At 41.2% G+C, this 27,908-nt stretch overlaps 1 protein-coding gene across 1 annotated transcript in view; it reads left to right on the plus strand.

The window, feature by feature from the left end:
• The window catches only part of epc1a (enhancer of polycomb homolog 1 a), a gene marked incomplete at both ends in the record, with an annotated part of 44,626 nt that overhangs the window by 1,135 nt on the left and 15,583 nt on the right, over positions 1–27,908 (plus strand). Inside the window, 5 exons of the mRNA XM_080019974.1 lie at positions 10,262–10,421; positions 20,674–20,819; positions 21,370–21,576; positions 22,138–22,286; positions 25,313–25,466. Of these exons, the coding sequence (XP_079876100.1) occupies positions 10,262–10,421; positions 20,674–20,819; positions 21,370–21,576; positions 22,138–22,286; positions 25,313–25,466 (816 nt within the window). The remainder of the gene's footprint in view (positions 1–10,261; positions 10,422–20,673; positions 20,820–21,369; positions 21,577–22,137; positions 22,287–25,312; positions 25,467–27,908) is intronic.

Here is a 27,908-nt window from a genome sequence, read left to right on the forward strand (position 1 = left end):
TGATCAGTGACACCTCAGGGAAATAAGAACGCCGTGAACTGCGATAAATAGTGAAGGACATTGAATTAAAGTGTGATTAATTACGATCCGTCAGGCAGCCCAGCGCAGAGAACAAAACTTATCTTATATCAAAATGAGTCCGCCGCTTCTGATTGTTTTAGGAGTTGCCGTATGAACGAAACGCTTATACATGGTGGCGGATTGCGTTAAGAAAACAACAGATTTGGGCGATAGCGGTTATTATAAACACAATGGACATAACTGACGTGAGACGCAGATGTCCAGGACTCATAAATAGCTCCTCCACGTTGTATGCGGTTTGCCTTTGGGGATCTATCCATTCGTATCCATCCATTTAATGAAAAAATAAATCTATTGATAATAACAAAGATAAAGAAGTAAATGTTGTGCAGATCTGCACATGATGTGACCCGTTCCCTGTTGAGGCATTTCAGAATGCTCCCTGCATGTCAAACGAGAGACCTCCAATGGAGGTTCTTGTCTCAGAGCATCCTGTAGCACCTGCTTCTTTGGGCTGGTTTGCTACTCCACTATTTACCTTATTAATCAGGGTGGATGTTTTTACTGATGCATCTATTATGTGTCATCAGGCGACTAAAACTGCTTGGAAGATAACTGCTTTTCTCCTAGTTAACAGTGGCTTTGAAATGTTGTCCCTGTGATCTGAATGTTTAATTCCAAACCTGTTGGGAGTGTGTCATGGTCCCATCTTATTGAACTGTGTGTGTGTGTGTGTGTGTGTGTGTGTGTGTGTGTGTGTGTGTGTGTGTGTGTGTGTGTGTGTGTGTGTGTGTGTGTGTGTGTGTGTGTGTGTGTGTGTGTGTGTGTGTGTGTGTGTGAGAGTCAGTCAATCTTCACATTTGTTAGTTGATTTTTGGAATGATTCTGGCAGGAAATTTAGATTTGAGAAAGTGGCTTCCCCAGTCATATTTGACTGAACTATGATTCATCCTGTGTTCACACATCGACCTAATTTCCCCTTGATGGGCAACAAATCCCATTTTACAAACTTGACCACAAATGCTGGGAGTACTAAGAAAATGTATAACAATGTATTTTCCAGAGTTGCTGTATCCAAAACGTGTGTAGTTGTTGGCGGACGCTAGCTGCTCTAACAAACAAAGAGGCGGGCGGTAGTGAATTTGACATGGGTGTCGTTTCCGCTCCGCGGTTACCTTGTTTATTTCTCATTAGTCGCGTCAACGACTGGATGCCCCTCTGCCCCTGAGGATTGTCAGCAAACAGAACCTTGTTTTTTTTTTTTGGTTTTTTTTTGCCCCCTTCTTCCCTGGCCCTCCCGCCCTTAACTGTACACATGCACTGTAGTATTGCATAACAGAGTGACAGCGGAGATACAGTTTTACTACGGCACTTGGCTTAGCACCCTGACCTACATCCGGCCCAGCGAGGCAGTGTGTGTCCTTGCAGCGAGCAGAGTGACCACATGTTGCATGTAGCAGCGTGGATCAGCGATGCAGATGCTGCTTGGGTCGTCTTATAAGTCAGAATCTGGTTGTTCTGCAGAACCCGTTTGTGCACACAGTGAATTTGGCTCTGCCCCTTGCTTTATACAACAAATAAAAACAACATGGAAGAATTTATTGACGATTACGAATGCAATTGGGCATTTCACATGGTCATTTTGTGAGCATATTTCTCGAGTTTAGGTCTTCTTGCGACATTGTCAGTTCATTTTCTAATCACCTTAATATTCTATTCTTGAACCAGGTTCCTTGAATATCTCTGATTTTAGGGTATTTTCCTTTTAGCTATTTCTCAGACACTATTTTAAATACCCATGCTACTGTTAAATGGCATTTGATTAATCTATCTGGAAATCTAAATTACCCAAATTAAATATGAGGTGGTTCTGAAATTATGCAATTCATTTAAAGGGTTTATGACGCTGGGGACATCTAAAGTTCATTACATATCTAAATGATGGTCATTTTAGATGTCTAATTAAATATATCTCAGTGCAATAGCCTATTGCCTACATCACAATGGCAATGTGTTAGCTGCGATTTCTTAGGCTTAGATAAGGACAGATTTAGTCTGTTGATCTAAATCTATGATGTAAACAAAGTCAGCCGAATTCAACAGTTCCAAGATAGTTCTTGCAAATAAGTACACCTTGCTGTTGGTGACCTTGAATGATTTAAAAAGGCATATGTTTGCTGAGAATGATGACATTGTCAAACCAGTGAGTTTAATGGTTTTGTGTCAGCCCCAAACATGGCTAGCGTTCACTCGTGTTTCCTTTCCTTGTCTTAAGCATGCAAGGATGGATGGTCTCTAGATGCTGATACATGTTTGATGTATTTGACAAAACCTGATCATCCATGTATAGTCACTTATATCTCGCAAATCAACAAGCTGCTAGCCAGCTAGAACCACCACATATACAGTGTTTCTTAATTGTTATTTTTGAAGGCTGAATGCCATAGTTTTGAGAAATAAGGTTTGGAACCTGGTGTTTAAATAAATTATTAAAAGTGAAACCAGTGAATTGTGACATTGGGCACAGGTGGACAATTATAATGCAGGAGGCATTGTTTTTGGGTTGTCCATCCGTCCCCTTTTTGTGAACAAGATCTCTCAGGAACGCCTTGAGGGAATTTTTCAAATTTGGTTCAAACGTCCACTTGGACTGAAGGGTGGACGATTTTATTTTGTTGGTCAAGGTCACCGACCTCACGTCCGTCCCGTTCTCGTTCTCGTATCTACCGAACGCCTGGAAGGAATAGCATTACATCTGGCACAAACGTCCATCTGAACCCGAGATGAAGATGAACTGATTAGAATTTGGTGGTCGGAGGGTCAAGGTCACTGACCTCACGTCCGTCCCCGTCAGTCTCGTTCTCGTGAACACGATATCTGAGGAACGTCTTGTCCAGACAGACATGGATGTAAACTGATGGTTTACGATTCAACTTGACTGGTTGGCGGAGGTGTACAGCCGCGACGCAGTAATGTCGTCCTTTTATTTTCCCTGGTTATTTTTTTTCAGGCAGTATGAGTACTAAACTTAAGTACTGGCTGATAAAGTAGAGATTCAAATACTGTCAATTCCAGGTACAATAAGTAAGGGTGCTGCAATATTTTTTTTTTAGGGCCGATCGCTGTAAGCAGAATCCGCCGATACCTATCAGGGGGTCTATTTTGAAGCCTTCTAATTATCGTGAAGCTTTATTTATTCATTAATTTTATTTATTTATTGAATTGAATATTCTTAACTTTATGTATTAAAATTGATGACAGATGAGAAAGTATCATGAATTGACAACTGTTTATTTACTGTCAGGAAACATGTCCAATATATTCCACTCTCTCTAAGCATGAAGGGCAAAGCTTTCGATTTAGACCCCATTTACACCAGGCATTAACATGCGTCATTTGGTGATGATTGCACGTGGACGGCTGTAATGCCAGGTGGGAACGCACCCAATGCATCCTCAATCCAGTTCGAGATGTGAACGCTCACTCCAGTTCGGAAGTGGTCGGAGCCCCACATGCCCACATTCTTTAAGCAGCGTAAAAGTAAATGTGTCCTGGGCCACATAGAAGGGCCGCCTTCTCAACTGACTTCCCCCGCGTACGTGGAAGTACGTAATCATTCGCGCGGCAACGGCATCATATTAAAGTCTGGTCGGGAAGGTCTCCTCGTTAAAGTGCAGGATTTATTAGTTACAAGTTAAATATTTACACTTACTAAATTAAGTCCACAACTCAGTTGTTTAAAAAAAATGTTGTTTTTTTTCCATACAACTAGAATAAAAAAAAAAGGGACATCTGTCTACACCGCTTTCTAGACAAGGGCAGTGGATCCTCTCCACTGTCCCAATCCGCAGTTTGTATGGCGCACCACTTAGGAGGAAAAAAAAAACTCCATCCATTCCATTTGGATGATGTTCACATGAGTGTGATAATCACAACATTCTATTCATTATCAAACATTCATTGTTATAATGTTGCGACATGTGCGTGCAATGCGTGTCTCCTCCCCTCCCAGCTCCCATCCCCCCCTTCAGTTCATTCATTCATTCATTAAGATCCTGTGCATAATTCCAAACCGATTTGTCACTCAAATTTCTCTGTTATCCGCAAAGTGTGATTGTTAATTCCTTGTGTCAATTACGTTTTGATCGCCAGTCAATCAAAGGGTAGGATGTGAAATGTAAGTGTCTGGTTTTCACTGCCTACGGCACCACACTTGCTTTGCCAGTCTTTCGCAAAGGAAGAAGGCTATTCAGTAAGATCAGCAGGTAATTCTGGAAATATTTTTGTCATTCAAACAACTCTGAATTAGTTAAATTTTATACACCTCTAACTTAAGACAATTTCAGTTTCAAATTTGTTTTAAACTGGGCTCTGGCCGGGACAATAAATGCAGCTAATGGAACGGACCTGTGCCGGGCTCAGACAGAACTGGCTGCTTATGAGACTATCTTACCCAAGCCTTCCTTTGCTTTCCTTCTGTCACCTCAATAGTATGTTCTTGAAATAAGAAGGCTGCAGTTTCAGGACTGCATTTCTAGGACCCTAGTTTTTCGTGACCGTGCTACCCAGCGAATTACAGTTTTAAAGTTTTATTCTACGCAAATACTACTTTGTGTCCAGCTACATTTAGTTTTAGGTATAATGTTAGAGATGTTTAAGTTTAGGTATGAGGATTAGAGGAGGTTAGGGTAGTTTGTTATACCTTGGCGGTCCTAGAACGACGGTCCTGAAACTGTAGCCTCTATTGCTGGAACATGCTACTCTGTCACCTGCTGGAGGCCACACTTTGGTTGCCATGGTAACTTTTTTTTTTATTGCATTCATCTGTTCTTCTGGGGAACGTTAAGTGGACGGAGCGGCCGGCGGTCGGTGTGAAAAACAGATTTCTGATTGCATCTGCGGCTTGAAACACGGCGAAGCAGTCCCAGATCAACCTGCGTAGGCAGAACGAGGCTGGCAGCGCTTAACTTGTTTGTTTGTAGGGAGGCAAAATAGTCAGCACACACACAGCAAACTTGACTTCAATCGCATTATAGATCTGTGCTGTGTGTGCTGTGTCTGTTGGCCTTATGGTCCAGAGTGGCCTCGATAAAGTTTGCTGTAGGCTGGGTTGAAAAAAATCTATATTCCAAAACTTTAAAGTGTATACTTTGTTTGGAAGCTATGCAATCGTGTTCAGTTTAAATGAAATATCACCAGTCACAATTTTATTCTGTGAACTATTTTTATAATGGACCTATGTACACTGGATAGTTCGTATCAATTCTCGCTGTGTATAAAATGTCATATCCATGTAGAATCGTACCATGAGCCTTCTCAAAAATATCGGATTGAATCGTGACACTTTGTATCAAAAACCAAATCGTGAGACCCAGCCCTATTGTAGCTCATCCTATATAAGGGCACTTTTCCACCCAAACTCCTGGATTCCTTATAAGACAAACTAGTACAGAAGACACCCTGTTCCTGTGTGCTGCTTCCTAAAGCCCCTTAATCCTTTTTCTCCCCTGTCGCCTTAGCAAGGGAAATCCGGCGCTGTGGGGTTCAGTCTGGAGTCATGCACCTGTGACCGATCAGGATGTCCTGATGTCCCAAGTTGGGGCTGCAGGAGGCAAGCTAGGGGCCTCCAGAGACCTGCGCAGGGACGAGTCTGTCCCAGACTCTGCTCCTAATTGGTTCCACGTGCAGGATACCAGGGTTCATGGCTGTGTCACTGAGAGTGTGTGTCTGCTGACGCTCCCCGGGGGGTAATTTGAGGCTTCGCCTGAGTCTGCATGCATCGAGTCATACGAGAGCACAAACTCCATGTGGTATCGGTTTTAGCGTACTGTACATGAGGGCTGTTTTGTTGGGGTGTCCCATCCCGTGATTTAATGATGTCGAGAATGATCTCATTGTTGAAGCTCTATAAAAGTCTTTTGGGTGTCTGCTCCTGTCTGTTTTAATTGTCATCCGCGACGTAAATTAGCACCAGCCACATGGTAATTTTATGTTGCCTGTGGGTGGTAAATTTGCTTGTTTTTTTTCGCACCCACTTTGGCAGTGGACCTTGCATTATTTGCTGTGTCTTCACTTAAATTTAATATGATGGTTAACAGATTTAAGTGGCTGGAAAATTTTTGCATAAAAAAGCTGCTGCTTACTCTGTTAACTGCAAATTGGGGTTATTGGGGATGGGGATAGGGTTTGGGTCATAATGACGTACTTTGCCATTTATTTTTTTCAATCCTGAGATTTCAATCAAAGTATGTAAAATGATGATTCACAATGAGAGTTATGAAGAGAAATTTCAGTAGTGGTGTGTTTGTATGAACCACTATGTCATCTTACTATTGCCACAGTGTGTAGGTTATCTATATTCAGTTAAATACTGTTATGGTGCATCCACACTGGGGGAGCACATGTTCAAGGACAGTCATTTTACCCATTGTTATGCCTTATTTATTTACTTATTTTATCCCGTCTATCATTACACAGTGATGTTTGGACGTCGAATCCCCTTGAACTTCTTTTATTCCTGGTGCATACCAGTTCAATCCAATATAGAACACAGACTAGCGTAAGGATAGGAGTGCTGGCATTTGGGCTGCTGTGATTCTATATGACATTGTGGATTAGGATATTCTTGCTGAACACGTCGGCATTAGAGATGCATGGATTGCAGTTTTTTTGGCTGACTTATTTATCAAGTCTGACCTGCCGATTCCGATTTTCATTCAATTTTATGTTGATAATAAAACATTGACTATTAAATAACTTTTACATCGTAGTCAGATACTTTTTTTTAATTTTTTTACTTGATCTGTGATCTGAGAAATCAAATTTTCCTATAATTTTGTCTTATTGGATATATCCGCTGTACGTCAATGACCAGTACATCACATGATCTGATCACACTCGTGATAGGACAGCTGCACATATTGACTACCGCTGCAATTTTCAGTTCTTACAATAGTGAGATTGCTGAGTTTGAACCTGTTTATTGTTCACTATGGAACAATAACAGAACAAAACTGTCCCTGAGTTCCAATTAAATATTACATGGAACGGTCACTGAGTTCCAATAAAATAGAATATGGGACTGTAACCAAGTTTCAGTATAATTCAACCTGTAACTGTACAATGTCCAGTTCAAACTCCAAATGAAAGTCTCTTTCAAGTACAAAAATAACTTTCTATTACTGTATAATTATATGGTACTTGTCATTCCAAATTAATTGCAAAAAAAAAGTAATAAATGGCCGACTGTTCTTACTCTGGTTCACTGGAGGTCCTCCTCCTCCTTCTTCGCTCACCTGCATTAGACCAACTGAATGTAATCAAACGACTTATTTTACTGAGTGACTAGTCAAGAAGTGAGTCTAAAAAAGTCGAGTCAAACCTTTCACCAGGATAAGCTCGTGCACTAGGAACAACCAGAGCAGACGCTCCGCTGTCGTGACAGCGATAAGATACGCAGCCTGCACAATTTAGAATATTGTCAGGTGACAGATAAATAATTTATTAATTCTTTGTTTACCTTTAAGAACCTCCAAAGAGCCACAATTGTTTTTTTCACTCTGTTTTGACTGTCAACTATGTTATATTACATTGGTATCGGTTAGACTATTGGAGCTTTTTTTTTTAATTTTTTTTTATTTACGAGACCATGAGCATGTATCGGGCGTGTAAATTCATTGTCAACCGGCTGATTGCAGTTGGTGCATCTCTAGTCTTCATATTCCATCATTTTCGGGATGTGGTAACAAACAAAAGCCTTCTCAATCTCACCGAGGCTTAACCGGCATGGTGGCGTGTGTTATGACACTGAGACGAACCTTTGACTGTGCTGAGGCTGTGTCTGCTTGGAAACCAGTTCCAAAGAAGACAACCACCGCAACAGGCTACGGCATTACTGATTAACACTAAAACTCTGACAAGAATACCAATGTGCAAACATCCATGGGCTGTAGCATCTACAGTGAAAACAAACCAAGCTGTTTTTGCTGGGGTGGTGTAATTTTTAGGGGCTTGTGTTTTTAAAGGCTTGGAACAAGTTCCAGAAAAGCCACAGTGCCGAAGGTTAATGCCAGTCATTTGGAAATGAAATAAGTTTCCGTGCCTGTCGGGAAAAGTTATTTATTTGAACAATTGCCATCAAATAACTGAATTATTGGGTGTGATTTTTCTTTGTAATTCTCTAACAATGCTTCGGGGTGACATTGCCTTTTCAAAACCCCCTTTTCTGTTTTTTATTCAACTTTGTTAGCTTGAGTGATCCCCTAGCTGTACAATTAACCTTCACTCCCTTACATCCTTTCATCCCAAAGTAATTTCATTTCGGGTTCCATATCATTGTCTTTCCTCTCCCGGGTGTATCAGATCATCAAGGCAGAATGGCCAGCATAAATGTGGGTTTTCTTTGTTTGGATTTTATAACAAACACTTCTGTTTGGTAGAGCACTCTGTAGCAGTGTGTTTTTAGAATGTGCTACATATGTAAATCTCGCTTTACACAAAATGCAGTTGCTGTGATTACGTGGCGACTGATTAAATGTCTCCTTGTTTGATTGGCCTCAGGTTATGCTGACTACATGTGCTTTTCCAAAGGAAATGAGTTGGGTAAAAACCTTCTGGTAATTGACTGGATCTATTTAATAGGCCAAATGCAATTATGTCTTCCAGTCATTTCCATTCTCAGGCTTATGTTATTCGTACGTTACATTTGTTTTTTGTGTTTTAATTGGTTTTTCATTTGGTTTAAGGAGATCCTTGTACATGTCTTGTCTGTTTGGAATCCACACCAGTGTCTGCAGGTACCAGCGCCCCTGCACTGACTGGAAATGAGCCCCAAATGGGTTATATTTTGTCCCACTAGCTGTCTGACAGCCTTGTTGTCTGTCTCTGTCTGTCTGTCTGTCTCTAATCTCAGTACACTTTTTTTTTTTTTGTAATAATCACTGCTCACACACTTGTATATTTTGTGTTTGCCGGTTCAGAGAAGCCATCTGCAAAGACTCACACCATGAGTCTGGGGGCGTTAGAATATAATGCATATATTCAGTTTTTTCTCCATCTAAGCGCAGGCTATGGACTTGGTTTTTCCATTAGTAGCACTGCCGCTCCCTACTGAAAATTTTAGGAGCACCAGCACACCATTTAGAAGAACCACTTTACTCGACATGCAACGCAATTACATTCATATTTTTTTTCATCTTAACTGTATTTGGTCATAAATAGACAATTTACTTAAGTAGTGCCTTAACAGAAAATAAACTAAGTTAAATAGTGCTTGTCTTTTTAAACAGACAGTAAATAATCAATTAACAAATGTAAACGTAAGTTATGTGGTCAGTTTAATACTCATTAACAACCACAACAAAACATGTAAACAAGGAACTCCCTCTTAGCGCAAGCACACACCCCGGGACACACCCCGGGCCTGGGCCTTCTAGCTCCTTTTACCCTGACTGAACCATATCTGTACAGTCTCCTTTGCGTCAAACTCCTCTGAGCTATTTCCCTCAAGACTTATTCAAATTCGGGTCCTCCACTGTTGGATTTGAATTATAAAAAAAAAAAAAAAAAAGTAAAAATATACTGCATATTAAAATATCTCTGCATCAACATTCGCTAAAAAATATGCAGTGTTTCAGCAGAAATTTATTTTTGATTAAAAAATAAATAAAAAGTTGCGCTCATACGTCCACATATATCCTTTGTGCCTGCAAGTGAACGAGCTTTGTCTGTGCAGTAACTTAAAAAACAAAAAAAACAAACGGGCTTGGTGTTCAGAATGAGGCTCCGTCTGGATTCTCCAGGTGTCCCAGCACACGCCCCACACAGCGCATTGCAGCCCGGGACGGAGCACCGGGTCTTACCGGGGGGCAGCGTGGAGGTTTGGCGAAACTATTGCTTAATTAGGCGTTTTTTCATTTTTTTGGGCTGCTTTCTAAAATCTTACTATGGTTAATGAGTGGAGGAGTATAATAAAAGGACCAAATCTTGTAAATATCCCGGAGAAAGGTTTCGTCCCAACCCCCAGTCTGCTTCCCGGAGGTGGCAGCTGGGGGCCGCAATTGGACAATTTTAAGTGTACACGCCCACCCAAGCGTAACGCACAATATCAGAAACTTGTAGCATTTTCAAATTATAATAAATATTTGATTTCGATTTAGTTTCAGATGATATACAATGATGATTTAAGCATTTTAAGCATATTCTCCACCAGATCATCCTCTTCCTCCTCCTTTTTCTCCAGGAGCATCATCTCCAGCGGGCCATTTCCGCGCAGCAGGTCTACGGCGAGAAGCGGGACACCATGGTCATCCCGGTCCCCGAGGCGGAGAGCAACATCGCATACTACGAGTCCCTCTACCCCGGTGACTTCAAGATGCCAAAGCAGCTCATTCACATACAGCGTGAGTAGCCGTGAGGTCCGCACTCACGTGGTTTGCTTGTTGTCACGACAGTGATGATGTCATTCTGAACGCTGCTGGCTGAGAGAGATGTGAAGCTATTAGAGTTGACGTTTGTTTTGGAGGTTAATCTTTTTGGAAAACCAAGCCATGAATGAAATATCTTGCGCCTGCTCAGGATTTATCTCTTTTTTAATTTTTTTACAGATTTGGATTCTTGAAACTCATGTACAAATCAAATCTCTTGAATAGCATAGTTCTGTCATCTGTAGTGATGGTTAAACCGCACTTGCTTAGGCATTTTCGAAACAGGAAGTTACATTTCTCATTTGCATCCCATAGTGTCTGTAGTGGTTCACAACCATAGTGTTTAGGGTTGTGAGCCCACTCAGAGGCCATGAGGTTGAACCTAGACTAAAGCAGGAAACCTGTCATCTCTTATCTAACTGCCACAATATGCTTGTAATACATTGTTTGGTCGACATGCTTGTTTAGTATAATAAGCACTTTTAGAACTCGCTGTTGGACTCTGTTCTAATTCGGGGCGTTAGATGGTCTCAGTGCATCAAGTTGTGGCTGGTGTGTCTGCGTCACGTCCTTACATTGGATACGCCGCTTGGTGTCTTGAGTGTTTTCTTGGGAATATTCTGTGGTACTGTTACCCTGTCTGGGGCTAGAGCCACATTACGTGATTTCCGAGGCTGATACAGCGTGCGTGCGTGCGTGCGTGCGTGTGTGTGTGAAATGTCTCAATACGATCCCAATCAACCAGATTCAAATCAAAATGTTTAGGATTATCGGGGGTAGTTTTTCTGTAATCATTTGATGTGTACACGTCAAAGCCTCATCACAATGGCAATTTTCAACTGTACAGGCGAAATAATGTCAATGGCAGTTTTGCAAAGCCAAAGAAAGCAGCAAGTGGGGAGTGTGGACTTGTGAAATGGAGGAGGGGCTTTTGTAATCGTGGCGACTAATGAGGGTCTGTGTAATGTCAGTGCTGCAAGGCATCCATGTTTGTTTTGGTGTCAAAATATCTTGCATACATTCTTGGCGTACGGGAGTTCCACACATTCCGTCTGGAGGTTTGTGCTCCTCAAAGACAGCGATTATGTGTTTGCAGAAGAGATTGAAAATCTATAAATGTCAGTAAATGTGCGCTGCTCAATCTTTTTATCGTCAGTATCTGGTCTCAAACTAGGCAATATCAGTACCAGTGTATCAATATAAAAGTTTGATATTGTGGCATGGGACAAGATGTCTTTGGGGATTTTGGATCATATCCTTATATGGTGAAATGGTGTTTTATGAACTTCATAGTCTCTTGTAATCAGTGCCTCTATCTGCTTTGTCATAATGTCCACATTACTCAAGGGTGTTTTTTTGTGTGGGTAGTTACTGTCAAATTATTGATATTGACTTACGGCGTTTAAAATTTCACAATATTTTATTTTGGCAGTATCGCCTAGGCTTAAATCGGGTTTGTCCCGAATAAAAGATTGCAACATTAAAACATCACGGTTGAGCATTTTGAATAGCTACTTTTGTTGGACGATATATTGTCCCATAAAAAATTCATTTTAAAACCATTTTCTGCCACTTATATAATGATAATTTATAAGCATAATCAGAGTTTCTGTTCGAAAAAGTCGGCGCTGGTCGACGTCAGAGTTTCTGTTCGAAAAAGTCGGCGCCGGTCGACATCTCCTGGACGATTTAAATTTCCCAGACATGGGAGAAATTCCGGTCAAATATTATCTGTGTTTGAGCTTAAAAACAATTAATAAGCAGGCTTTATAAGAATGAAACATCAAGGTATGTGGATGTATAATATTTTTTATTAAATATTCAAAATAAAATAAATCCCATCAGTTGGCGCCATTTTATAAAAAAAAAATTGTAAATAAATATTGCGGATATTACTACTTGAAATAAAACCATTTCCATTCCAGAACAATAAGTCACAAGTGCAGCCACTTTAATAAACATTTCACTTAAATAAAATTGATAAAATTTAAAACAATAAATATGACAACTTGGTCTAAATAAATGATAAAGTGCAAGGTTGTCCGTCTTGGGTAGGACGTCAAATATGACAACTAGGTCTAAATAAATGATAAAGTGCAAGGTTGTCCGTCTTGGGTAGGACGTCTCGTCGACATATTTCACAACACAATCGATATTTACCGTCTCGTACCGTCTTTACGTTCATTGCATTATATGTATTTGTATATTGTGACACAATTCCTTCCATGACGTGTTTTTATTCACTTTGAAACGTACAAGAATTCGCTACATTACGTCATTTAGTTGGCGATTTTGTTAAGCCATTTCCAGATCAGGGCTCCAGACTGACCATTTAGTTGCATTTTGTGACCATTTTTGGAGACGTTTAAGTGTGACTAAATGTATAATTAGGAGCAACAGAGCGACTTCCGAACATGCTCGCCTTTTTTTTTTTTTTTTTGTATTATCATATAAGTAGGAGTCACGGAGTGCATCATGTGTGGCTTGTTTTTTTCGATAACTAGATGAAAAAAAGCACTGCCAGAGTGCACGAGCCTACATAGTTGCGTGTTGCCTTGCAGACACCGCGGCGATGTTCTCCCAAAAGTTCGTGGGCGCTGTGCACAAAACACCAGGGGAAACTAAAAGAACTGCTGTAAACATAACAAAGAAGTTCTGAGGGAAGGATCTGAATAACTGGAAAAGAGCAGTAAAATTAAAAAATAGAAAGTGTTAAGTCTATGTCTATTTATTGTAGTCTGTCGGATTTTTTATATATCATCTTGAGTTTGTGTAAATTGTCGGTGTAAATGAAAAAAGTCCCGAGGTATTAAAATAGTCCAAATATTTTGACAGAGATGGCGCTGTGTGCTTCCATGAATTCAACAGCATCTGGTTATTTTTGTGGTCACACATGGATCAACGTACAGATTGCACCTGCGGGGCTCTTCACACAAATTATCCATCATATATCGTACATAGCATTTTAGTAATTTTTGCATTGACTGAAAAAACGGCTTCTGAAAGATCTGTAGCACCTCAAACTGAAAACATCGCTAATGATACTGAACCCATGTGAGCTTGGCAGATTTTAATTATTTTCTTAAATTCTTAGAAATCTTTCAGGAAATGAAGAATGCCAGTATTGAGTCGGAATAGTAAACGTATTGGGCAATTTAAACAATCTCAGCAGCGAAACATCTTAATACCTCGGCTAGGGATGCCACGGTGAGGAATTTTACCCACCGGTTAATTAACTCATGACACACCCAGTGTTACCGGTAACGATGGACATTTTACAACGTGCGGGGGCGGGCTGTCCAGAGTGTCCTCGTTATGCATGGGCGCTAACTACGGATGGAAGGAGACAGGTCCTGATCTCTACCTAATCTAAGGTCTCCTCTAGCCTTTTCTCCTCCCCTCCCGTGATAAATAGACTGTGCTGTGACTCTGCTGTGCGCACAAGCAGATACTTTCACTTCTGTGGCATTTGACCAAGTATTGATAACATGCTTAGTATTTTACAGATGAGAATTTTTTTTTTCTAATTTAAACATCAGCGCTGATATGTGAAAATTAACTAAATGTTTTTATTTAGGTTCTATTTCTATTAAAAAAAAAAAAAAAAGCCAAACGGCGGTGGACAAGTAATGTAATCGATGTACGCCTGAACACCGTGTTACACCGATCAACCCGAACCCCTGCTAATTTCCTATCTTCTGTACAGATTATTTCCTTTGGCTATGTCACATTTCTGTTGACGTCTCAAAATAGACTAGTCAAATAGACATGTACAGTTTACTTTTTGACAATAGAAAACTGTTGAATTAAATGAATGCACTAATATTTGTTTCGAATACGTGGTTTTTTTTTTTCTTTCGCACCACCTACTAGTCTACCATTAAAATATGATTTGGGCACATTGTTATTGTCTGTAGTAGTAGTCGGCAGATGGCTGAAGCGTTTGTAATGTTGTAGCGGGTTTATCGCTACTCGTTAAGAGAGATGTGTACCCCCCTTTTATTTCAGGTCCTGACAGAAGAATGTAGAGGATACTTAAGGCATGCATGCGCGTGTGTCTATGAGAATGAATGATGAGATGGCGGCAGTGTAAGTGTGTTGCAGCCCCGCCCCAGGGCCGTGTGACAGCAGCTGTGATCCCAGAGGTGTCCTGTCTTGAATCATTTGAGCAAACTAAAGCAGAGGGCAGAGGCGGAGATTAGAGGCAGTGCAGTGGCGTGACTAGGGAGATTAACCAAAAGATGAGACGGGGGGGGGGTCTCTTAGGTGGTTGAGTAACCTGCAGAGACGAGCGACTGCTTTGACTGCATCCGGTGCTGCTGCTGTGCATTTTAAGGCCTCTCCTGCTGTCTGCAAGTTCTCCAGTTGTCTAGCCTGTTTGATGGGATTTAGTTGTGTTAAAGAAGTTTTCGGCTGTCATTTTTGGGGTGACTATTGGTGCTTTGATCAAATTTTTACACACAAGAAATAATTGAGAAAACAGTGGTTAATAAGGTGGCTATTATGAGCAAGCAGGAAGATGGGGTTGATTAGAACGGTCATTACTGTTGCATTACTTTACTGCAATGCAGAGACATGTACCTACATATGTAATGATTCTGTCTAGAGCCATGATATATCCATATCATGGCTCAAATGGCGCTGCAATACAGGCATTAAATATAATTCTCTTGACCTAAGGGATGCAACAGTACGCTGTATGCTATCGAACCATTTAGTACGCCCCCTACGGTTCAATACACACACGTGAACGGCGGTATTACGATATCCCGGTGGAAGTCCACTGGACACAGTGGTGCAGTGTTCAGTACAAGATATGCTATCGAACCATTTAGTACGCCCCCTACGGGTCAATACACACATGTGAACCGCGGTATTACGATATCCCGGTGGAAGTCCACTGGACACAGTGGTGCAGCGTTCAGTAAGTGCTGCTTCCTTTTGAATCCACTGTTGCGGCTCCACCGGCCACGTCAGTCGACAGGGACCCCACATTGAGAACCATTTAATTTGACAAGTATTCAGACACGGTGGTCAGTTCTTTGTTGAAGCACCTTTGTCAAAGTTACATCTGGAGTCTTGAGTGCTGGCGCTGCTACCATTATTTTCTAAACCAATTAAAATTATGAACTTTCATTCAAAAATTGAAATTAAATTTAAAGAAATCATTTAGAAAATGAGAATTAACAATAGCAGCCTGCTAGTTAAACCAGCACAAATCTATGATGTATAATTAGGAGCCAAACATTAAGCAATGGTCGGCAACAAACCCAGCATGTAGATAACAAACTGTGAATGCAAATCAAGCACAATAAAGTCAAAGAAGAAAATGAATGCCATGTTACAAAGAACGCCTAAAAGAATGAAAGAATATTCCGACTTAAGATTCAAGATTTTTATTCGTCACTTACATATACATACTTTCATACATATATGCAGTGAAATGTAATGCAACGCAAAGCACACCCACACAGATAACATCTGTGTTGGGATATGAATGGGAAATGATCAGCTCTATTTGGCTTGTATACACTGCTGAGAAATGCAGAGCAGAATTTTCCCCACAGATTAAGACACACCAGCCCTTTAATTTCAACTCTGAACTTCAACAGTACATGGGTAATCAGCACAGCACAAGTGGGGACATTAGGACTGAGGATTGCCAAAATCAAATAAAGATATTTTTGACTAATACCTTGATATTGATCATTTGATAATTTGACAATATTATGGGGATGCCTATTGGTGCTCTCATAAGACATTTACACAAAAATATTTGAGAAACGATCCTTAATGATGTGGCTATTATGGCCAAGCAGGAAGTAGGGATACAACGGTACAGTGGGCTCATGTGTGTATTACTGTGGCGGGGTGGTGGTTAAAGTTCATTGGTGGGTTGTTATAATTTGCATAAGTTCATCTGATTGGAGGGGGGGGGGGGGGAGAGAGAGACTTTTGTGTAGAACAGGTATAAACAGTTTTGGGGTTTTTTACACATAAGTAATAATAATAATTACTTATTAAAATAAAACCTCACAGTCAGCAGTGCGTGTGTGCCTTCGCTTTGTAAACCTGATGTGAGAGTGGGTGCACTCCTTTTCCGCCTGGGCACCTCCTGGCGAGAGCGGAGCTTAGGTTATCTCTTACATAGAGGGGAAACATTGAGACTTGGTTCTCTTCATTTCTACAAAGGAACCGTTCAAAAGAACCATTCATTATTAAGATGGACAGGGCCATCTTAGGGGGTTATTTTCTGACTGGACACCTTGATGGATTGCACTCTTGTTTCTATTGAAAAGGCTGCGTAGCCGCACATAGTTGAAAAGAAATAGACCTTTCCTGCAAAAATAGAGAAATGGCAGCTCTGTGCGGCTGCTGTGGTCAGTGGAGCTCCAACAGGGGATTCAATAGGATGCGTGGACTAAGCGCACTCTGTGCCGATGCGTCCGGTGGACTTCTACCGTGATATCGTATTGAACCGTAAGGTGCCTACGAACGGTTCGATAACATACCGTGTAGCGTTGCATCCCTTAGATCACAAACGTAAGGATGAAGTCGGTGCCTTACGAAAGTCGGAACAAACTTTTACATTTCAGAAATCCGAAGTCATGTTGCAACCCTATTGGCTGAGGTCACTTCAGAGTTCCTTTTGGCGGTGTGAATGCCACCAGAAAAAAAGCCCTTGAAGGTATTTAATTCTCCGGGGACCTCACCAGTTCCTCATTCCCCCCAGGGAGTCCCCAGAACGGTTTGGTCCAAAAAAACCTAATGCTGCTATGATAGAAAGGTGTCAGAACACACAGTGCATAGCAGCTTGCTGTGTATGGGAGCCATCAGAGTGTCCATGCTGACCCCTGTCCACCACCGAAAGCACCTATAATGGACACGTGAGCATCAGAACTGGACCATGGAGCAATGGAAGATGGTGGCCTGGTCTGATGAATCACGTTTTCTTCTACATCATGTGGATGGGCGGGGTTAAGGTCTGATGAAGCATCTGTGGGATGTGCTGGAACAACAAGCCCGATCCCTGGGGGCCCCACCTCGCAACTTCCAGGACTTAAAGGATCTGCTGCTAACGTCTTGGTGCCAGATACCACAGGACACTTTCAGAGGTCTTCAGGAGTCTATGCCACGGGTCAGAGCGGTTTTGGCGGCATGAGGGGGAGCTACACTATATTAGTGGTTATAAGTGGTGGTTTTAATGTTGTGGCTCATCGACTAGTGGTTAAAATGTTACAGAAACCCCTGGCAGGGTCTTGGAACTGGGAGGAGAAAAACATGAAAACTTTAACTATACCTGTAATTTATCTTCAATGACCAGCATGCTGAAACACGCTCATCCTCATTATTTTGAAAGTGAAATCCCACATTGTTGGGACAGTTGATTTATACTTGACTATGTTGAGGCAACTCAATGAATGTGCTCAGAATTGGTAACATTGATTTAATTTGTTGTTCAGATCAGAAAATCCAGACGACTGTTGCGCTTGTGTGGTTGAATGCTTTGTGTAACTGTTTGAAAAGACAAAGAGAAAAGGCTTTGAAGATTAGATAAAGACCCTTAACTTGGAGCCTTATCTAAATGGGGACCTTGAAAAAGCTTGTCCCTTTGTGCCTTTGGGGTCGTTGTCACATTCCATTTCTGTGGTTGTAGTTGTTTTAGACTATATACTTCACATTGACGTTTAGAAGAACACAAATTACTTAAAATACTACAGCCGACGTGTCACGATTTTTAAATAAGTATAATAAACAAAAAACATTATTTAGCTTGTACTTGTCTATTTGAGCATTGTAATTGCGATTTATAACAAAATAGGATGTCATTTTTGCCAGAGGCCAACGCTGGTAGTAAAACCAGCCGTCGCCGCACGTCAAGTGCATGTGTTGTGGTGTGTGTGCCGTGTGATGAATAAAGAATCTTCTTCTTAAAAGGCAAATTAAATTGTACTGACACTACCTGTGTCTCCTATATCGTAAAACGCAATCGGCTCGGTCGTCTCCTCACCTTATGGCGGCGTGGTAGTAGACGTAGCAAATGTTGCATACGTAATTTTCATTTCCCGAAACACCATGTTCCTGCACCCATGTTTGTTGACCCTCACTCCCATGCTCACGCCCATGCTCAGATACGTTCAAGCGCTGTGATGTTAAATATTGCTGTAAAGCGGTTCTGCCACTGATTTGCGACATGAGGGGCCTATCACGTGGGTGGGAACAGATCACTTGTAAAACATGAACTATGGTCAAAAACGGTAAACTGCACTTATACCATCTCAATGCTTGACAGGATTTTCCCTGGCGGATAAAAAATAAAATCGTCTTTCATTTAAGTCCTGTCGACGACTGAATCGTCAACCTGCCCAAGTCTAACACACACCATTCCTAAGAACGCCACACTTTGATAGTACCGGTTTTGCCATATGTGGTTATACTCATAAAATCGAATGTTATGAAGTGGAAGGAAATATACAAAGTTGGTTTTTTTCCACAGTAATCACTGTCGGGATTTTCCAAAATTAATTGATTTTTATCGTTAACATCAAATTCAACACTTTTTTTGGTTCATCTCCTAGTTTAAAATAGATGAACGTGAGCTACTTCACCCCAATTCTTCATTGATGATGTGATACAAGTGAGAGACTACAAAACAATATTGCATAATGTCTCAGCCCTCTATTAATATATTTTGTCATGCAGGCTTAAGCGCCCTCATTTCTCACTGAAGGCTTTTGTCTACATCGTCACATGCTTCTCACATGTGTCTGGGCTCTAATTTACGCCACATGTACCGTGAAGCGAGTCAGTGATTTTATCTCAACACTGGGCGATATATCTATTTAAAATCTACATTTTGATATGAGACTAGATATGGTCTGGGCTTTCATGATATTTCTTATTTGTCAAACGTTAGCTTAAATGTAGATGCACCAATCCACTGTTTGTTCAAATCCAATTCTGATACATATTTGCAGATACTGATTGCGATACCAGAGCTATTTTTTCTTGTTGTTGGTATTATGTGTAAGGTTACATTAGGCTGTAAGAGCAAAAAAACATGCAAAAAATACATTACATTAAAATGTATTCTAAAGCCATTTATTTGGACTGTATGTTAAAGTAGGTTTTACATACTCTACATTTTACCTTCAGATACAAACAGGTATATCAAAATGACTTGTTAAAATTGGTTGAGAAATGTAAATGTTATAGTGCTTTTTATCCAGAAAAAACACAGCTCCCCCTTTTACTAGTATTTGTTTACAGGCCAGTCTTGCCCGTTCCAGTATGGCAGTGACCTTGACGTAGGATTATTTTGATTGGAAACCGGACAAAACCGGCAAACCAAAGGATGTATCTGTGTAGTTTTTAATCCTCATCCAGTGACTCGTTTCAGTGTGGCGTTGCATAAATAGAACTACATCTCCTAAAAGTTCTATGGTAGCGCATATTATAGTCTTATTTTGAGGACCGACACAGCTGACTGGCTGCTTCAGTCAGTGACTGTTGATGACTGGTTTGCCTAACTGCCAGCTCCTATTCACTTTTTGCGCTGCACAGGTTAATTATTTGCAGAGTTGAGGCAGACTATCAAATTAGCAAAAACGGCTAGTTAATGGTCTAGCTCAAGCTAGGAAATGGAATTTGGATCGGCACATGGATCTGTGACATCAGTCAGAAAGTCCGATGAGTGAATGACGTCACTAACGGCACCCGATACGATATTGGAACGGCCCCACCTCTACTTTAAGGCTTCATGCTGGTGTGTGGTATGATTCAACTTGCAAGATTTTAATATAGAACAGCTGTTGTAGTCAAATCTTCAATTAATATAACTTTCTCCCTTAATGTTTAACTGCCTTTTTTGTTCTTTTTAGTAGTTATTATTTATTCTGTCAACAGCCTGGTGTAAAAGCAGCGTTAACATTGAACATATTAACTTATGTAGATGTGGGTCATGACACCGTTCTTAATTGCCAGGGCCAAATGCCACTCATGAGGCAGCATTACCCAGTGAGCAGAGATATTCAACACGGGGGAATAAAACACGTCCCCACCCAGTCGAAATACAACTTTTTAATTATCCAACAGTGTTTGAGTGGCCACGTAATTCATTCATCAAATTCATGAGCATGGGCGCTGGGTTCATTTTGAGGGCCCTCCTGCTCCTGCAGGCTCCGCTCGGCTCTCCAGTGACCCCTCCCCCCACCCCCTCTCCCAACAGCTTTCTGTCTGGATGCCGAGCAGCCGGACTACGACCTCGACTCGGAGGACGAGACATTTGTGAATAAGCTGAAGAAGAAAATGGAAATCACGGCACTGCAGTTTGAGGAGATGATTGACAGGCTGGAGAAAGGCAGCGGACAGCAGGTACAGAATGACGACACTCATGATGCTAATGTCCCTCCACGCGATGCTACATGTGTTCTTTCCCCCATGAAGTGTTGCGTCAATACCTTTCTGCGCCCCTGCTATGTTTTTTTTTATTTTATTTTTTTAACTTGATGAACTTGAACTTAATGGAAAGCGCTGTTATTCTTCTAACTGCAACCACATTTTACATCATGGCCATTCTGAGTTGAGCCGAGCTGTTCTCTCAATTCTGGATCAATTTAAAAGATTCTGATGCCAGTCACTCGGGTTGAGTGCCAATGATGGAAAAACAAGGTTTGAGGGAAAAATACCGGAATTCTATTAACCGAAAAAGGACGATCTGATCGGTTACTTTTAATCAGCATCAAGTTAAACCAATAGTTTGGGCCATTGAACATAATTATTGACCCATTCTATTTTCTCCATTAAAGACCACCAACATGAAAACCAAGTTGCAATTCAATTTGAGATGTTTTACACATTTGATATCAGAACTTTTGGTTGAAATTCCCAGATAGTATATTTTAAGAGCCGTGTTGCCCCACAGCTGGTCAGCCTCACGGAAGCCAAGCTGCTGCTGAAGGAAGATGACGAGCTCATCAAGGAGGTCTTTGAGTACTGGAGCCGCAAGAGGAAAAGCTGCAAGGCCGGCTGCCTCATCCCCAACGTCAAGCAGGAGAAGAGGGACGGCTCCAGCACCAACGACCCCTATGTGGCCTTCCGCCGACGGACGGAGAAGATGCAGACCAGGAAGGTAGGAGTGTTGGAAGGGCCTGTGTTCATGTCTACGGTCTGTGTAAAAGTGTAATCAGCCACCTAGACGGTAGTTGTTTGGAGAAACAGTGTTCTTCTCAAATCAGCGTTCTTTCCATATAAACCTGGCCATTGCCATTTCCCTCCAGGGGTGAAGAACCATCTAAAACCCAAACCTATTCCTCGAAATGGGGTCTGGACTAGTAAGGCCTACGCAATGACATTGTGACTTCCCCTTATCTGCACAGGTTATGGTTTTAGGGTCTTTTATTTAGGCTGAAAATGGCTGCAAAACCTAACAAAGTATCAGTATTACATTTTCAAATTGATTGAGAAATTGAAACAATGGGAATTGTATCCTGGTGATTTTTTAATACAAGTGTTTTCTCTGCTGAATATCAGTGGGTAACGCTGGTAGTCAAAGCCCCACCAGCTTCTGAAGTGGCGTCATAGACCAGCCAACGGTCCCTGGCTGACCTGTCTGATTATGATTTACGTTTTGGACATAGTGGACACAGGGTTTGCAATCCTGATGGTGTTCTCCACTCCCACTTCTTTACAGAACCGCAAGAACGATGAGGCGTCTTACGAGAAGATGCTGAAGCTGCGCAGGGACCTGAGCCGAGCCGTCACCATCCTGGAGATGATCAAGAGGCGGGAGAAGAGCAAGAGGGAGCTGCTGCATCTCACGCTGGAGATCGTGGAGAAGAGGTAGGAGACTGGCCTCGAACAGGTCCTCAGCAGGACATTCAATATTTACATTTTAACACAAATTTAAAGAAAATTGGGGCGGGCGATATTATATGTTTTAAGTAAAATTCCATTTTCATCCATGTATTTTAAAGTGGAGACTGATAATGTCACCAGTACCCAGGAAATATAAATAACTAAATAAATAAATAGAATATATAGTATAGTCCCTGAAGCTCAGAAATTAGGCTTGGGTGATGGTGCATAATTCCAATCGGTGATCGCTGGAGGGCAGTGGTTGCTGATTTAAGATTCTATTGTGAAGAGGAGGGGGGTGTGGTGCACTCGCATAGTGCATAATATAATCTGCCAAATGCGGTCTCTTATTAATTACAAGTAAAGTATTGACACAAAACATCTAGTTTTTACTAAATTAAGTCCCCTAGTAATGGAAAGCTACGAGGAGATGTGCTGATGCAGCACAGGACAGGGTGGACAAGCAGCGTTTTTTTTGGTTGTTTTTTTTTCTTTTGTAAATTGGGTGGGGTTTTGAACTGGACAGTCCCTTAATTAACCCAGTTATTTAAAATATAATTGTTTGATACAAGTAGGAAACACAAAAATATATAGATCTAAAATAAAAACACAGGAAACATGGCACGGGATTCAGGAACCGGTGGGCTGTCTGAAGGAGCAGTAAAAAAAAAAAAACTCCACTGCAATTCTCTATCGCTTTTCCACTGCAGACGTTTGCGCGTAAATAGACAGGAGGGTCTCACGGAACCCCGCGGCGCAGTGAAAATTATGAAAGAACCCATGAATCGGAATCCCTCCACCTCGCCTGGTGCACGCAGGGGCTGGGGGTGTTTATTTACTCATTTATGTATTTACATTACACTTTCTGATATATTTATTGCATCATTTATTTATTTCACAGGCATTTTTATTTTAATTGCGTGCTACATCCACATATATCCTCTTGGTGCGCGAGTGCATGAGCTGCATGCGCTGCTGCTCCCATCTTTCGCTCTCTGGCAGGTGGTGCGGACCGAAGTGCACCGGGTGACTTCTGCTGGACTGTTCCTTTGCCCATCTATTCTGGCATTGTCATGGCATATGTGAAAAGGCTTGAGACTGAAATACTCTGGAATGTAGCTGCATGTGTGAATAGTGAAACTTTCTAGCGGTGCCAGAAAGCTTATCCCGGTAGTTTACTAGTAGCTATGTGTGAAAGGGGCTCAAAATAGCTCTTGAGCGGGGAAGGAGAGACTGGCTCTCTCTGTCTGCCCCTTCTCTCCCTCTCCACTCCCACGATCACTTTCAGAACACTGTGAACTGCACTTACAAGGTACACCGTTTCAATGCATGGAATTTTCCTGGCAGATTTAAGAAAAAATAAATGTAGATTGGCAGTCGATTGACGATTTAATTGTCATTCTGTACAAGCCCGTCAGAAATATCTATAGTTATGTTTGTTTACTTTGCCCCACGACAAACACAAAATGCTATTGCCCCCAAGAATTCACTAACATTTTGATTAAATAAAATATACTCAATTATATCCAAAAAAAAGTTTTCTGAACCACCAGACATTGTAGTGTTGTATTGCCTCAAATTCTTTAGAATTTCTAATCACCTATCTTGAGTTTAAGTTCTTCTGTAACCTATGATCCAATTTAGACCAGTGGTTGAGCTAAAGGCAGGTGAATTTCCAGCAAAGGAGAAATAGAATGTGTCCGTGCCCTACGACTTTCTGAGCATTTACTACTGTTCCCGCTGCTGAGAAGCTATTGGCTGATAACGGTGGGCTTGTAATCGCTCTTACAAGGCATTCTGGGAGTTTGTATTGCTTGTGATTGATGAGGCTTGTTTTGAACTTGTTGTGGCTAAAGTCTATGAAGAGGCCATTCCAACACTTGTCTATATGATTGTCTATATGATCGTCAACAGGAGAGCAGTGTGTAAACGTTGGCTTATAGTCAGATACTCGTGTTAATTGGAGGCGCTGTTCGCTACACAATTACACAAGTACATTATCAAGGTGTCCAGAGGAAATTATCCTATTGAAGTTTCCATCTCTACTCTTACCAGGGCATTTGAGTAGTTTTATAGATAGATAGATAGATAGATAGATAGATAGATAGTGTTTATTTATTTTTGTATTTAAATCCCCCACGAAGTTTCCATCGCTACTCTTACGAGGGCATTTGAGTAGTTTTATAGATAGATAGATAGATAGATAGATAGTGTTTATTTATCTTTGTATTTAAATCCCCCACGTTTCTCCCTTGGTTCCCATTCAATCCATCTCCGCATGACATCCGAGAGAAATTAATTTCCTCTGAAAGTAGTTGTCAGCGTGAGCTTGAAGCGGAGCGGTCTTCTGTGGATTCTCTTTTATTTTATTTATTTATTGTTGTGACATTTCAATTTCCTCCTGTTATCACGATCTGGTTCCCACTGGCAGTCACGCCAATTTCCTCCCCTTGAACTAAACTACTCTATTCTGAAGAGATGGTCCCTGTGCTCCGCCTCATCACATTAGACTGAGGAAGAGGCACACAGGTGTTGTGCTGCAGATATATGAATATAAACCTGATACCATGTTTGGTTCTGTCCACTGAAAGCTATTTGTCATATTTGAACGTCTCTGATCAAGATGTTGCAGAAGTGGTTTGTTAGTTTGGGGCATACCTCACTTTTAAACTCATGACCAGGACAACACCTGATGTGGACACAAATCACGATCAAAAGATAACACGTAACACATAAAGGTGATGCTGGTTTTTCTGCTGTCTTTCTACTACTTGATTTTACTGTTTTGTTTTTTTAATTCTATGTTTCCATTCTCTAAGAGGATGTGTTGAATGTTTTTTACCACACTGGGGACTTGCACATCGGTCTATCTGTGATGGGTTCATTACTTTTTTTATTTTATTTTTTTGTAAGGCCTTTTTAAGCTCCTGTGATGAAGCCCTCCACAGGTGAAGCCGACTCCTCTTAACTTTTCTGCCTTCCATGTTTCCTCCGCTTTCCTGTCTCATCAGGAATGTGATGCCAGACTACGGCAGCGAGGTCATGGCCGAGGCCTTGGCACAGTGCGCCCTGGTGAAGCCCGTCTACACCATTCCCATCATCCCCCCGTCCAGCAACAACCAGTACAGACACCAGGAGCACTTGGACATCAAGGACTACAAGAAGGTAATATTTTGGCTTTCCTGTCTGGTGTGAAAGGTCAACCAATTTACAAAAAAAGACAAAAGAAAACATGAACAGTAGAAAGCATAGATTGTTCATTGTCCGACGTTGGACATCCCATGAGACCTTGCAGCACTAGGCAAAATGAAATAAATCCGATGGGGGGGTTCAAATTTATAAACACAAATGTCAACACTGCCTGCTGGTTTGGTCTGTTGTGCTGGCTTAATTGACGTTCCCATGGCAACTGCTATTCACGTGACTGTACCTTGCAAAGTCGTTTGAATTCATGTCCCTAGAAGGCATAGGCATAGCCAACAATCTACAATACATTTTAATACTATATGTGATCCACCACAGACTTCAGGTACATTTGGTGGGTTTTGACTTCTTTTTTTTTTTTTTTGCATAATTTGAAAGTGAAGAATCAGAGATTCAAAACAAGGTGTCACTTGTGCAAATCAAGCAAACATTTTTAAAGCTATGACTTGTTAATGACAAGGGTGTGACAAACTGTGATTCTGAGATAATCACCTTCAAAGTTTTCACCCACATTTGGCTTTATTCAGCAAGCTCCTAGAATGCAAATGGTGGAGGACCAACATAACCGCATGGCCACTCGACACACTGCTGAATGGGGCATTCTCTGCATTGTTCTTGTGTTTTGAGGGAATGTTGAACAGCCTCATCGACACACATCATTTGTTTTTAAAAAGGCTTTTAACAGTAAGAATATACATGTTTTATGAAAGAGGAATTACACAACAAACACAACAAAATCTAGAGTATCAATAATATGTCTCCCACCACAGCAAAAGCCGACCGATTCCTTTAAAAGCGAGCGTCCAGGTGAAGGTCATTCATCCCTATTCCATGTGATATGAAGTCACAATGTGAAACCATTTTGATAGAATTCAGCCTTTAAATCGTACTACTTAAACACACACACTGAGCCACTGTTGTGAAACGGCGAAGAAGAAAGCTCCTACGTTCAAATGATGCGAGGGGAAAAAAAATCTCAGAGCCGCCAAATGACCTTAAAGTACGCGGAGGGTCACATATGAATCTCTGTATATCAGCCTCTGTCTATGTGTGTTTGCCAAATATCTTCGAAGTTCTTGGAGTTGTGTGGGCTAACTCCAACCCTACCCCAGCTACACTCTGAGAGCCTGTTTGGGGCCTCTGCATTTTCTTTTCCACCCTGGCTGCATTTGCAGGTAAAATTGGGAATCTTGTCCATTACCATCACCAACCTCAACGGACTTCATCATGTCAACTTCTTCTGTTGTGACAACAACGGCGTGTCTTCAGTCTCCTCCGGTGGTTCTTGAAAATATTCCGTTTCATTGTCACATTCAGGTTGAAATCCACTGTTTGAAATCTTCTCCAAGTCCAGGATAACGCCGGAATCAGTTTCACAGTCGTTCTCTGTGTCGCTGTCGGAGAACTGACTATCATCTAGAAATATGAAGTCCAGGACCCGCTGCTTACACTGACTTGGATCTATCGCACTGCTCAGATTAAGGTCCGCGATATGATTTCGATCTTCCGGCACCCACTTCTTGTAATACGTAACACGGAGACGAAAGTTTTCACAGACAAGTGGAACTGGATCCTCGGCATGACGGAAATGACATCAGCATGACTTCTTCGCCGGTATACGTTGGGATATGCCCCCTTCAAAAGTGTGTGTGTGTGTGTGTGTGTGTGTGTGTGTGTGTGTGTGTGTGTGTGTGTGTGTGTGTGTGTGTGTGTGTGTGTGTGTGTGTGTGTGTGTGTGTAAAAATCTTCAGATTTAAAGGTTGAACTCTATCAAAACAGTTTCACATTGTGACTTTACATCACATAAAATATGGATGAATGATTTTTACCTGGATTGTCAATTTAAAGGAAACGATCGATCAGCATTGTTCAGCATCTTGGTAAGTGAACTGTGTTTCCCCATGTAATCTAACGGGAATATTTAACTCCACAGTTTAACATTTTTCTACTATTTATAAATCAAACTCTGTTTTGAAGATATGTTGAGAGATAAAAAAAACAAAACACAAAGGAACACGAATCTTGAAAAATAAAATCTTCCTTCTAGAAAGGTTTTTTTCAACTTATTTGGCTGCTCCTGGCGATTGAAGAACTGCGCAAGATAGCGGGTTTTGCTGCAGTGGGTCACATGTGTTGGGTCCAAACTTTTTGTTTTAATCATATATAGATTTTTATTATTAATCAATAGTTAATTAAACAAATTGAGAAACAATGAGTTTGCCTTACTTTTGGAGTTTTAGATGACTCAAATATTTTTGTTTTTGGGGAAATACAAAGGCAGAAAACGATCATGTGCATTTTACAGTCAAATCCTTGAAATGAACAGGCCCACTGTGTGTGATGTCACGACCCCGTTTCAACTGTACGACAACCTCATGCTACTCACTTACTGCCCGTTAATAA

The sequence above is a fragment of the Zeus faber genome, assembly GCF_960531495.2.
Source record: "Zeus faber genome assembly, chromosome: 19".
NCBI lineage: Eukaryota > Metazoa > Chordata > Actinopteri > Zeiformes > Zeidae > Zeus > Zeus faber.